This window comes from Amblyraja radiata, chromosome 37, assembly GCF_010909765.2.
Source record: "Amblyraja radiata isolate CabotCenter1 chromosome 37, sAmbRad1.1.pri, whole genome shotgun sequence".
NCBI classification, from domain to species: Eukaryota; Metazoa; Chordata; class Chondrichthyes; order Rajiformes; family Rajidae; genus Amblyraja; species Amblyraja radiata.
Window position 1 is genome coordinate 13,239,105 of NC_045992.1, and position 13,875 is coordinate 13,252,979.

The window sequence follows — 13,875 nt, forward strand, 5'->3', positions numbered from 1 at the left end:
AACCTGTAAATTGAGTTGCATCGGCATTTGGTGTAGAGTGTAAGGAGTATAGAAGAGGGCTGAGAACGCATCCTTGCGGGGCACCAGTGTTGAGGATTATCGTAGAGGATGATTTGTCACCTTTCCTCACTGATTGTGGCCTGTTGGTCAGGGAGTCAAGGATTCAGTTGCCAAGGGGAGTGCTATTTCCAAGTTCCATGAGTTTGGAGGCCGAGCTTGGTTGGGATAATAGTATTGAAATCAGAGATGTAGTCTCTGATTAGGATTCTGACATTGGTGCCCTTCTTATCCAGGTGTTCCAGGGATGAGTGTATGGCTGGTGAGATGACTTCAGCAATGACCTTATTTTAATTTAATTGAATATAATTTAAATAATATTTATCGTAATTCAGAAAGAAAGCAAGTGGAATTTCCCAAAGCATTCTGGAAATCTTTTCAGATCAGACTTGTTTCCTTAACATTCCAATAACATCCATTGAGGCTACATTTAGCATGTTAAAACAATCTGTCATATAAATCAACAGAATAGAGATTAAAATCTTTCCCTCGACATTCCAAAACTAATTCTGCTGCCCCATATTCTCTTCATAGCTGTATATCTGAATCTGCTAAAAGTATTAATGTCAATTTCTGGGTTAAAACAGCTACCACGCTGTGTCACGGGTTGAAAAGCACTGGATTTTGAGCGCAAAATCTTCTGATTTCAAATAAATAAAGAATCATATATAAATGTGCACTCATAACATGAGCTATAATTAATGTATTTTACTTATTTAAAGGTGAGTTACAGAGATTGAGCAGCACATCATTCCCATAGAAACTACGTTATACCTCTGTAAAGAGATAATCAACTATTACCTGAGATGAGGATCAATGGATTTAATGTGTCAGTCCAATCTATTATGGAGATCCTTCAATTCCATGATATTTTCTGAAGGGGGGGCTGTGGACACCCAGTAGGACCAAAAACAAGGCCTGTCAAAGGGCAGATGAGCTTCCAGCGAGCCAATGGCCATCCACACTTCAGTAGAAGTTGCGATCACTGTCGTACATAGCATTCTAAGGAATGATGATAAAGCACACACACACACCAAAATCCTACACTTCCAGCGGTGGAAGTCCACAGGAACTGGAGGACAGAGATGTGTGGTGCGTCCATCACCGTTCCCATCGGAAACCAGCACCAATGCATTGCTAATGTTTTCAACAATGATGAATGAATGAACAGGTGAACTTCCAAGGTGATTTCAGAAGGAAGTTGAGAATCTGAGAATCAATTGTTGGTGGTTTAGAGGCACAGAGGCTAGGCCAGAAAAGTGCAGTAGATTTCCTTCTTTAAAGATAATAAATAAACAATATATTTTTATTTGTTAAAGACATTTCAGTGGTTTGATGGTTGTATTTTCCAATACTAGCATTTTAATTAATTGAATGTACACCTTCCATCTGCTGAGGGGATTTTTAGGAAACATTAATTGTCCATGTCTTTAGATAATTTCACCACTAAAATCATGACGATGTCTCCAGTCACCAGAGATAGAAGCATACGACGAGTGGCTCATTCTGTCCCTTGAGCCTCTTCATGTTTTATTCCATTTCTATGTGTAATTCTAAAGGGCCTGTCCCACTTTCACGACCTTTTTTACTCGTGGACATTTTTCATCAGGCTAGAAAAACGCCCCGACCTACTTGACGCCACGAGTACCTACGACTAGCATCACGACCTACCTACCACCTCGTGACGACCATGCTGTGAGCATGAGTCAAGGACAAACTCGGCAGAGGTCGTGAATTAGGTCGTGAAAGTGGGACAGGCCCTTCATACTTTAAAATATTCATCAATTCTTTTAAAACTAACCATCATTTCATTTTTTACAAAATCTGAACTATGTTTTTGAGTTTTTGCCGGCAGCCATTACTGAGTGGAGTGTTATTGTGTAATAGTCTGATGGACTCGCAGCTACTGAGCAGGTTGTTCAGGCTGATTCAGCCACTGGTACAACAAGCTATTTGTTTAAAGTGTGAATCAGGAGTTAATCTATTGTTTGGTGTGATTTATTGGTTTAGGCATTAGGGATCGCTGAGTGAAGAAGGGTCTCGACCCGAAACGTCGCCTATTCCGTCACTCCATAGATGCTGCCTCATCCGCTAAGTTTCTCCAGCATATTTGTCTACCTTCGATTTTTCCAGCGTCTGCAGTTCTCTCTTAAAAATCCTTATCATCAAATCCCTTTCTGGCCATCCCCATCTCTACCTGAGCCTCACAATGCAAGATGCCTACACAATTTGTACAATAGACAATAGACAATAGGTGCAGGAGTAGGCCATTCGTCCCTTCGAGCCAGCACCGCCATTCAATGTGATCATGGCTGATCATCCCCAATCAGTACCCCGTTCCTCCCTTCTCCCCATATCCCCTGACTCCGCTATTTTTAAGAGCCCTATCTAGCTCTCTCTTGAAAGCATCCAGAGAACCTCCCTCTGAGGCAGGGAATTTCACAGACTCACCACTCTCTGTGAGAAAAAGTGTTTCCTCGTCTCCGTTCTAAATGGCTTACTCCTTATTCTTAAACTGTGGCCCCTGGTTCTGGTCTCCCCCAACATCGGGAACATGTTTCCTGCCTCTAGCGTGTCCAAGCCCTTAACAATCTTGTATGTTTCAATGAGATTACCTCTCATCCTTCTAAACTCCAGAGTATACAAGTCCAGCCACTCCATTCTCTCAGCATATGACAGTACATCTTCTCGTGGCTCCTCAACTTTAATCATCATTATTTATAAGACACAATTTCATTAAAGCATCGCATTACCTTCCACATCTTCACAACTCTTCCCATTCTTAAAATTCGCCCACGTTACCACAATACATCTTTAGCTGTGAAGCACATTAGGATACCTTAAGATTCTGAAAAGTGATCAGATTTCGGTTAACCAGATTAATACTTTCTTAATTCATTTTGTTTCATCGGGTTCTTGTATGGTCGCTTGAGAAGGTTACAGGAGCTGCAGAAACTGTAAGGTATCATTGATTTATGAATCTGTTTGAAACAGCGGATCAACATAAAATACTGACAGTATAAACAGTAACTGTACCACCCCCCAGTGGTTGGTTCAAATTATTACTGTCGATCGACATCAAAAATCATACACAGCCAAATATTTGTGACATAAAATATTTCACATGAAAAAATAAATTCCAAAGATATCTGATCTTGTTGCTTTAGTTTAGCTTTTGGGAATAATTTACAGTGTCTGAACTAACGAGGTTTATCTGAGTAATAATTAACATTTCAGATTCTCTGAACATTTGTTCTAAATATATTGCAGACTTGAAGAAAAAGGCAATTCAAATTTTAAGCGTAATGAATCAACATTTTAAAATGAATCGCACACAAAAAAATATTTAACCGTCCAATCAGGCATCATTCTGTGAAGGTACATGAAATTGCTGGGGAAACTCAGCGGGTGCAGCAGCATCTATGGAGCGAAGGAAATAGGCGACGTTTCGGGCCGAAACCCTTCTTCAGACTGTGAAGTGGGACTTCAGGCAATCTTTGGGGAAAAGTCAAAAGTGAAATAGTTGAAAGCAAAACGAGATCTATTGAAATGTCTAACCATCCAACCAGAGTTGGCAATCCTTGGTCAGACCACCAGCAAGCTTCCAACACATCTGATATCCATTCCCAGGCTTGGACACAAGTAGTATAACCACCCATAAACAAGAACATTTGAGTAGGCTGGTGAACAATTTAGAGTCAGCTTTCTCCATTAATAATGAAACAATATGAATGCTTGATGCCCACTTGTGAGTAATTCTTCATTACAGAACACTCTCTATTGCTCAGGAATCTATCACAGAATGACCCGTGATAATATTGCGTTCATCTCTCCCCCTGTCGTCCTTGAACGCTGTATTCAGCTGGTGAGTATCTCTCCACACATTCTTATCAGAGAAACTGGCCTTCGTGCAGTAAGTATAAAAACAGAGCCACTCCACAAATGAAGCACAAGCTCAGAATAGAGCAGGAAATCGCTCAATAACCATGTTGCCAGCAACATTCAAATTGTGCTGCGGAATCTCACACCAGCATTTCAAGAGCATGACAGGTAGAGTCTTGCGATATGTTTGCACTTTGCTTTTCTGCACCAGAAAAATTAATCACCAAATTATTTGAATTCAGCAATTGTAAAGCAGCACTTTACGGTTAAGTGACTGAACGAGACTTAAATGTTTAGGCTTTAATAACCGGTTTCTAATTTTGTTTCCCGTGTAGGATTGAAGAAAACCGCAGCGGTTGCCCTAGCACGTGAACTGAGACGAATGAAAACAGAAGAAACCTTTCTGCCAAGCATCTTTCGTACTCTAATCCAGAAAGAAAACTTCTGTGAAGGTATGAAACTATTTCTGTATACTGTATTAATATTGCTGCGGTATTAATACAAGACTGTATTTTCTATTGAGCAAAATTCCACACTTTGGTGCTGCTTCCAATGATAAAACTCCTATAGTAGTTCTGACAGCAAGGATGTGAATAGCCTTAGTGACAACCAAAGCGGCTCCAAACAGGGAGGCAGCTCAGCATCTCTTGATCAGGAAAGGGATACATTTGTCCAGATCACACGATCTGATGATATTGATAACTCATATTTGCTAGATTGATATATTTTTTAATTGGTAAGAGTATTAAATGAAACCAAAGTGAGTAGATAGTTTTAACATTGGAGAATATTTAATTGAATAGCTGAAAAAGCTCAAGGAACTGAATGGCCCACTCCTGTTCCTCTGAAAATGAAGCTCAGATGAAGACATGATCGGGTTCCTATCTCTACACTTCAATAGCCAGAAACAACCATACATTTACAGGATATGCACTGTGTGAATTTGGCCTGAAGAATGGTCCTGACCCAAAAAACCACCCGTCCTTTTTTTCCAGAGATATTGCCTGACCCGTTGAGTTACACCAGCACCTTGTGTCTATCTACAGCCACTCAAGAAATGTTTCTCATATTAGCCATTACTTAATGAAAGTGAAAGGGAAAGGGCAGTGAATTAATAAAGCATGCAAATTCACATTTTCTTACAATATTTTGTTTTATTACAGCTTTCAGGGCAGAAGACGAAAAGCTGAAAATAAATAGCACTTTGAACACAGATGAATTATTCTACATTAAACAAGGGGAAGATGCTTTGCAACAAGCTCGGGATATTTTACAACAGGATGCTGGATGGGCAACAGAAATCAAAATGGTAATTATCTTCCAATTGATGGATTTTCAGAAATTAATATTAAAATCTGATAGTTGTTGACACCACCAGAGTAACTGAATCAGTTGTATATTAAAACAAGTTGCTGAATTTTTAGTTTAGTTTAGAGATACAGTACATCGCAGAAACAGGCCCTTCAGCCCACCGAGTCTGTGCAGTATACTAGTACCATCTTACCTACTAGGGTATGTGGGAGGAAACGGGAGCACCCAGAGAAAACCCGTGTGGTACAAACTCCGTACGGACAGCACTTGTAGCCAGGATTGAACCATGGTCTCTGGCGCTGTAAGGCAGCAAATCTGCCAATGTGCCACCTTGTCTAAGTCTCCAAGGAGATTCAAGGCAGTCCATGATGCTTCATCTTAGTGTTCAAATAACTAGTGTGCAAAAGCACGTTCTAATTTAAATCCTTGGAAAATGAACTACAAACACCATTCTAAGGTTAAATCTATCTTTAGTTATTAAGCACTATTTAAAAAGGAGCCAGGTTTAACACTTTGTCTAAGGTATTATTGTGGCAATTGGAACTGTTTATAAAACTGGTCCTATGATGGATAAAAGCCAGTTGGAATTACTCTATTTTCTTGCTGTACGCATTCAAGTGTGAAAATGCCAGATAAGGTCAGGACTGATTTATTTTGCTACTTTAAGTGACGTCAAAGAATAGTAGGTTTGACACTGGCTCCATGAAGAAGAATAGTAGATTCAATAGAATATAAATAAACACAAAACACTGCAGTTGTTGAGAGGATAAAGGGGAGGAAATTGTGAATGAGGATTATTAATAAATGGTTACATTTTTTATTTGCAGGAGAATGGTGATAACGTCGTAAGCAAAGTTCTACCTGGAACTGGGAAGGTCTTTAAATTGGAAGCAATATTGGATGCAACTGTGGATCATGTGTACTCCGAACTTCATGAAAAAGTAGATCAAATTAGCACATGGAATCCAAGTGTTAGACGCGTACAAGTAAGTTAATTGGATTTTTTTTTCTGTTTATGCAATCAAAATCATTTAGCATTTAGCATTGCTTACCTGGACAAATAATTTTAATGGATGTTCTTAATGTCATTTTTTTAGGTCCTCCAAAAAATTGGTAACACAACCATAGTAACTCATGAAATCATGGGCGAGACAGCTGGGAACATCATCGGGCAGAGAGACTTTGTGAGTGTAAGACACTGCTGGAAAGAAGGATCATGTCGTTACTTGGCTGGAATTGCAACAGAATCCAAGATGATGCCACCGCAGAAAGGCTTCGTAAGGTACAGACCTATCGCAGAAAGTTGTTATTCACAAGCTCTATTTCAACATGTTGGAAAGAAGGATTTCTAAGATATGTTTTCTTACAACAGAGCTGAAACTGGACCATCCTGTATAATATTACGTCCTGCGTGGAATGACAAGAAAAAGACTCAGATTACGTGGCTTCTCAGCATGGATCTCAAGGTTGGTTTATGATTCTCCCCGTGTTTCTATCTCTGCGTTTGCCTCTCATTGCTTCTGCTGCCAGCAGTAATTGCATTGCTATTGTCACTCACCCAGGCTTTTAATCTTTCGATATAATTTAAAAGGCTGATTTAAAAAAAAATGTGTTAAAATGTTTCACCCAGTGTTAATACCCCGTGGCAGTCTCAGATCACGACCTGATCATGATGCCCAAACACAAGTCACTGCTAGAAAAGCTCCTGCCTCACAGCTGCAGCAGCAGGGTCTGGTCCTGACCTCCGGTGCTGTCTGTGTGGAGTTTGCACATTTTCCCTGTCACCGTATGGGTTTTTGCCAGGCGATCCAGTATCCTCCTATATCTCAGTAGGATTAAAGGCCTTTGTACATTACCCTTTGTGTTTAGGTGAGTGGTCAAATCTGGGAGGAGTTAATGGGAATGTGGGGAGATTAAAATAGAATTAGTGCTTGATGGTTAGCATGGACTTGTTTGAGCTGAAGGGCCTGTTTCTATGCTGTGTATTTGACTCTATCTAAGCCACATATGCAACTCCCATATTGCTGTGGTCAGTGAATACAGAACTTTACACAATTTACAGTGTTCCAGGGCAAAGGACAGACACCAGTTACAAATCTGAGATCCTGGTCTAAAGCCTCTAGGATCTTCCCAGTCAATCTGGCTTGTAACAATCAATTTAACAACATTGTATAGTGCTCAATGTGGAACTCATTACCACAGGGATCTGAGGCAAATAGTATAGATGCATATAAAAGGCTGAACAAGCACATATGGAAGAAAATGGTTAGAAATTTGATTTGGAAAGGCAGGAGGCTCCTACGGAGCATAAAAGCTTGCCGAGCCTGCTTAAACTGACTGGCCGGTGCGACAGGCATATATCTCATGCAAGTCTACTTCATTTATTTTACAACTGTTATAAATTAAAATAAAAACTATTTTTGCTACTATTAAGTCAACACGGCTGTTTTCACATACTTGATGTAAAGCCTGAACTCCTTCCTCAATCTGAATCTTGTCTTTTCACAGGGTTGGTTGCCGAAGACCCTCATCAATCAAGCTCTGTCACAGGCTCAGGTGGATTTTGCAGAACATTTAAGGTCGCAACTCTCCGTCAATTCGTTCTCCACATCCAGTTGAACTTGAGGAACACAAGCAATACAGATATAACTGGAGTCACTAGAAAGCACCTTACGGCTGATTAGTTACTGATGCATTGCAACAAATCAATGGCACAGTATCGAATCACAGTTTTGACATTGGATACTAAAGACATTGTTTATATATATTTTTTTTCCAAAGCATTTCAAGTGCACACTTACAAAGTCAGGAAGAAAATACTTTGTGAGACTCATTCGAGAATCCGGTCCCGCACAACCATTCCACAGCACATGCAAAATATCAGACTGTTTCAGTAACGGTGTTGAGATGTCAGAAGTAGCACTGAAAATGCAAGGGCATCACGGACAACTTACAGAAAACTGAGAACTGATACAAATATCGGAATGGTGATGTGATTTGCTGCTGTTTTTTATTCTAATGTTAACTTATTTCTGATTACTTGAAAGATTTATTGGTAAATTGTACGAATTTATAGTATTTGTATTTTTAATTTTATTTGCTTAACTATATTAAAAATATTATGGATTTTAAAAAACTATGTTGACTGAGATTTAAAGTAACAAGACGTTGCAAACAATATTGTGATATCAAATTCCCTGGAAGGTAACATTACTGAGGGCTTTCAACGCGATGAAAGTCGACTTAGTAAGCATCCCTGATTGTCCACAGCCTCTAGCTTTCAAGAGAGAGCTAGATAGGGCTCTTAAAAATAGTGGAGTCAGGGGATATGGGGAGAAGGCAGGAACGGGGTACTGATTGGGGATGATCAGCCATGATCACATTGAATGGCGGTGCTGGCTCGAAGGGCCGAATGGCCTACTCCAGCACGTATTGTCTATTGTCTATTAGAATTAATTGCTTGTTGACTACCTGTCAACTCTTTTTTTGGTCTCTTTAAAGCATTATTTTATTTATTCAGGACAAAACCTCACTCGTAAGGGATTTATTTTTACTAATCTTTGGTTGATATTGAAATAGTACTGGCTAGCGGGCCAGCTTTAACTGCTAATCTGCATGGTGGTGGTAGTTCAACAACCATCTTTTGTAGGGAGTGACTTGCATGGAAACCTGGAGAACTTCCAAAGACCTTGCTGCCCTTGTCCTTCTAAATTGTGGAGGTTATATTTGAGGGATGCGGACTTAGTTGCCTTGGTGACTTGCTACACTGCATTTTAGAAATAAAACAGTAACTACAGTGTACCAGTGATGGAAGAGTCAAAGATATACCAATCATACAATTATTTTCTCCTGGATGATAGTTTATGCCTATGGATAGGTTTCCGACCACTACCTGAACTGATAACTAAAGGCTGCTTATGTCCACCTACAAACCCCGCATTGATTTTAATAGTCCTTCTACATTGAAATATTCTAATGCATTCTCAACCGACCTCTACATTCCAACTACTGTAATCTTTAAGTCATTATCAGCCTTTGTTTTAAATCCTCTGTAATCCCATTCCCCAACACTCTAATTTATGCCAACTCTAAAACCACAATATCTACCTTCCTGTTCAGTATGAAGAAGGGTCCCAACCCAAAACATCACCCATATCACCCATACCATTTCTCCAGAGATGTTGATTGACCCGAACATCTCCGCTCGGTCCGCATTAACTAACCTGACCTCCCGGTAGCTCAGCACTTCAACTCCCCCTCCCATCCCGTATCCAACCTCTCTGTCCTGGGTCTCCTCCATGGCCAGAGCGAGCAGCACCGGAAATTGGAGGAACAGCACCTCATATTCCGCATGGGGAGTCTGCATCCTGGGGGCATGAACATTGAATTCTCCCAATTTTGTTAGCCCCTGCTGTCTCCTCCCCTTCGTATCTCTCCCTCAGCCCTCAGGCTCCTCCTCCTCCTTTTTCCTTTCTTCTCCCCCCCCCCCCCACCCCCCATCAGTCTGAAGAAAGGTTTTCGGCCTGAAATGTTGCCTATTTCCTTCGCTCCATAGATGCTGCTGCACCCGCTGAGTTTCTCCAGCATTTTTGTGTACCTTTGATTTTCCAGCATCTGCAGTTCCTTCTTAAAAAAACATGTTGCTTGACCCGCTGAGTTACTCCAGCACTTTGTGTCTATCTTTGGTATGTGCCAGTATCAGCAGTTCCTTTCTACATATCTACCTTCCTGCTGTTTTCTCCTTTTGATTAACTTCAAATTTAACTTTATTGCCATTGTGACCTTGCTAGTATCATTTAACAGTTCAAACTTTCCAGCCTAGAGCATATATTTCCCGGTACTTTAATTTAAGGCCCAGAAAGGGAGTATCAGGGAGTGCCAAAGGCCACATAAATGACTTTACAGAAGGATGCCATAGTGAAAAATATCACAATCCTTCTTCCAACTCAATGCAAGCAAAGATATGAACAAATCATGCAAACTGGCCTTGTTCAAATGAGGTAACCCTGCAATTATGAGCACCAATTTTAATTTTCAATGCCTGCACTCAAAATTATGTGTGATATTTTACTCGCGGGCATTTTTCAACATGTCGAAAAATATGCCGCGACCTAGCTGAGGCCTCAAGTACACGGGGACCACTCTCAGGCATGAAGGAGAGTTACATAGACCTCCTACGATCTCGTGTCGACCATGCTGCGAGTATGAGTCGAGGGCAAACTCGCCAGAACTTGTGGATTAGGTCGCCCAAGTGGGACAGTCCCTTTAAGGGAGCACAGAAAGTGTGATTGCTAGGTGCTTGTAGATTGATGATGCATGTTAACCAATCACACACAATCCAGCATCACTAACTCCATCCCACTGTAACACTTATACTGACACTTGCTTCCAGCACAGTTCAGTTCGAGCAGCTAGGATGTACTGACAACCAACCATCCTTTATGCTGTTAGGTTCTCAGTGCTGATTAAAGACGAACTTGAATCACATACTGTGTCTGGTGTATATCTACATGGTGACAGAAGTGCTGAAGGGAACATAGGAATCAGGGTGTAGAGAGTCCGTTGCTGAACCATCTAGATTTCTGAACAAACTGATAGCAAATTATTGGAATTTTACCAGAAGTGAACATATTTTGCAATGATCAGAAATATCAAACATTACAGCCTACATTCTTTATCAGTGATATCTGTAATCAATGGAAATGGATGGGAGGAACATAAACTATTTTGTGCTAATTCAACAGGTACGTTATAAATAGAAGACAGCATTAACAATAAAATATTTGACCAACAAAGATATTGAAATAGCATTTATTACCAATTTTAGCACAATCTATCAGTCAACTAAACAGTGATTTGAGCACGCAAAGAACCTAACGTGTATGTATATTTTGTGTTAGTTGCTAGCCAATACAATGTTGAACAATATAATTGTGATTTAATCATTACACAAAGTGCCGAGTTTCTTTTAACGGTTCTCAACTGCTTTCTGAAGAAAACACTGTTGCAAAAAGGTATTTCTAACCCAATGAATTGCATTTATACTGAAACAATTACGGGTAGGTTGTCAGTCATGCACAGCACCACATCTATGGGGTTTACATACATTCAGTTTGTTTAGTTTTCATCAAAGCAGTTCCAAAAAATTGTTTCCTTGAGGTCACAAAATATTTGTGAAGTTTAAACACTGTTCAAAAGCTCATGATAGACTAATGCTTTCACAGTTTTGTTCAGCCATTGCACAATAATTGGTTAAATGTGTAGATCATATACAAGAATGTATAAGATTTTACATACAGCAACTTTAAAATCTCTAAAACTTTGAGTGGAGACTTAAAAAAAAAAATCACTTCTACTTCTTCGACTGAGAATGCATTGACTGTAATATGGGAAAACATTTGGTATTGGGAATATCCAGTTGCTCCATAAATTATATTACACTGCTATAGCCTCCTCCTTCAATACAAACATGATGACACAAAGCAGCAGACAGGGAGGCCAGCACTAATAAATTCTTTCAATAATGCAAAACTGAAATTTCTTTTCAATTCAATAAATATTAAAATTAAAAGCTCTTAATTCATTTATGTACAGGAACTATACACAAGCAACAGTCATGTTAATACATGTACTCTGTAATGAATGATGTGCCAATTTGTACAAGATTTGTACAAGCAACAGCTAAATCTAACAGCGATTATTTACTTGCATAGTATAAACCCATTAACTGTGAGGATGCGGACATTTACATTATATACAATATGGATGTAAATATATCATTTCATTATCACAACAGTAGTGAAAATGTCTGCAATCATTTTTAAATTGCGTCTGGCATTATGAGAATTATTCCTTACAGGCAAGATATTTCCAGAAGAACTAATCTGTTGATGAAAATGTTCATTGCATGTTTTAAATGCATGTCAATGTTGTACCTTTGTATCTGCAGACGTTGAACTGGGTTGTTACCTTTTACAATATCTGGAGAATAGTTGCCAACTTGAATATGTGCAGAATGAAACTCTTAAAGATCCCAGGACACCTGTACTTTCAGCTTAAACTGAAGCTGGCTGCACCTTCAAGTGTGCATGAGAGTCAAGCAATGTATTGGAACCACTTGGTTACACTGAGAGAATAATGCAAACCATTTCGATGCAAAGCTGTGGGTTGAATTGGAATTTTATGTTGAGATGGACGAGATTCTGTTGGCCATGTCTTCCTCTGATTCACCATCATCCCTTCTCTGTTTTTTTACATCTGTTGAACTCCAACTATCACTCCAGGTAGTTGTACGAGGCAAAGTCTTGTCACTATTTATAAACAACTGACGAGGAGTTGTGGAGTCAAAGCTGCCCACCTCTGTATGTAGTTTTACCTGTTGAGCAGGAGGCAACCTGAATGTACTCGCAAAAGTGAGAGTATTTAGCCTACCAGAACTTTTGGTAGTTCCTTGAGACTCTGCAGCGAGAACCTTGGTTGAAAATCCATCACTGCTGCCAGTACTGGCACCCAAGGTGGGAGTTGTTGGCAAAATCTCATCCTTCACAGTGATCCCTCTGAATGTCGCATATTGGTTGGGAGGGGTCGGCGTTGCCATTATTTGTGGACTGAGACTGGAATGGATGGTGCCCTTAGAATCTTCAGTTTCTGAGGTTGCCTGAGAAAAAGGAGGTGCTGAAGTTGGGCTCCTCTTTTTGCAGGAATCGCAGCACAACTTATGATATGCAGGAATAGAACAGTATCGAGCCAAAATCTCCAACTGACAGAAAACTGATTTATCACCGAGACATGGCTCCTCTGTAGATTGAATCAAAACAAAGTTAGTAGGATTCTTTAAAAAGGAAATTACATTTTATCTGGTTGTGAAATTCTATTTTACAAAAAAATGGTTTACTTATTTGGTAGAAAATAATAATGCTGCCTTCAATTGGAGCTGTATTCATATCTATATCTATGAGACCAGGCAAGTAGTTGAAAAACAGACTGCATGGTTCATTTCTAGTTAAAAACAATAGAATTTGAGAAAATGTGGCTACATATAAGGAAATGATAAAGTAACTGGAAATTAGATAGCTTAGTAGTGTTGACTTCAGCACTGAGCAAATGGAAATAAACCTGCTACAGAATAAATCGAGTCAATGACCATCCCATTGCTTTCCATTGCTGCAGGAGTTTAACCAGTCACATGAATCATGTTGTACATTAATATACGTTCAGTGTTCAATGTGCATCACATTAAATCTTTCTTTATACGAGCTCCTCTTGAAGCAATGAGCACAAAATTATGCCAGGGTCATTATTGATGGCACTTCCACAACACCAGTCGCAGTATTAGACTGGGCACCACTATGGTGACTCGAAAAGGTGCCTTTAATTCTTTTGGTGGTATTATACAGTACCAATAATCCTATGTAGAGCGTCTAAATTCCATTCCACATTAAGTGAAATCTCCCAATGCAGGGCAAATATAAGGTTGGGTGAATTTGAAAATGCAAGATAGACACAAACTGCTGGAGTAACTCAGCGGGACAGGCAGCATTTCTGGTGAGAAGGAATGGGTAACGTTACTCCAGCATTTTGTGTCTATCTTCGGTTCAAACCAGCTACTTTGTCAAGGGCTAGCAC

The 13,875-nt window shown here is 39.7% G+C and overlaps 2 protein-coding genes across 4 annotated transcripts in view; one reads left to right on the forward strand and one right to left on the reverse strand.

Moving 5' to 3' along the window:
• The first annotated feature begins 3,941 nt into the window (after nt 1-3,941).
• LOC116966333 (steroidogenic acute regulatory protein-like) lies at nt 3,942-8,310 on the forward strand. Its single transcript, XM_033012457.1, has 7 exons — nt 3,942-4,107; nt 4,275-4,391; nt 5,103-5,248; nt 6,078-6,236; nt 6,348-6,532; nt 6,623-6,716; nt 7,759-8,310. Exons 1-7 carry the CDS (start codon nt 4,044-4,046, stop codon nt 7,867-7,869), a joined length of 876 nt encoding a protein of 291 aa, XP_032868348.1. The 5' UTR covers nt 3,942-4,043; the 3' UTR covers nt 7,870-8,310.
• Nucleotides 8,311-11,045: 2,735 nt separating this feature from the next.
• Nucleotides 11,046-13,875, reverse strand: part of LOC116966568 (A disintegrin and metalloproteinase with thrombospondin motifs 3-like) — a 110,894-nt gene continuing 108,064 nt past the window's right edge. For all 3 annotated transcript variants that reach the window (XM_033012955.1, XM_033012954.1, XM_033012953.1), the window contains one exon: nt 11,046-13,047. In XM_033012955.1, the coding sequence (XP_032868846.1) occupies nt 12,431-13,047 (617 nt within the window). In that variant the 3' untranslated portion in view covers nt 11,046-12,430. The remainder of the gene's footprint in view (nt 13,048-13,875) is intronic.

Bases quoted from the DNA above. Each gene is read 5' to 3' on its own strand.
- LOC116966333 (XM_033012457.1), top strand. From the start codon at position 4,044: ATGTTGCCAGCAACATTCAAATTGTGCTGCGGAATCTCACACCAGCAT. The intron at 4,108-4,274 runs GTAGAGTCTTGC...TTTCCCGTGTAG, and splicing joins GCATTTCAAGAGCATGACAG to GATTGAAGAAAACCGCAGCG. The intron at 6,533-6,622 runs GTACAGACCTAT...TTCTTACAACAG, and splicing joins CCGCAGAAAGGCTTCGTAAG to AGCTGAAACTGGACCATCCT.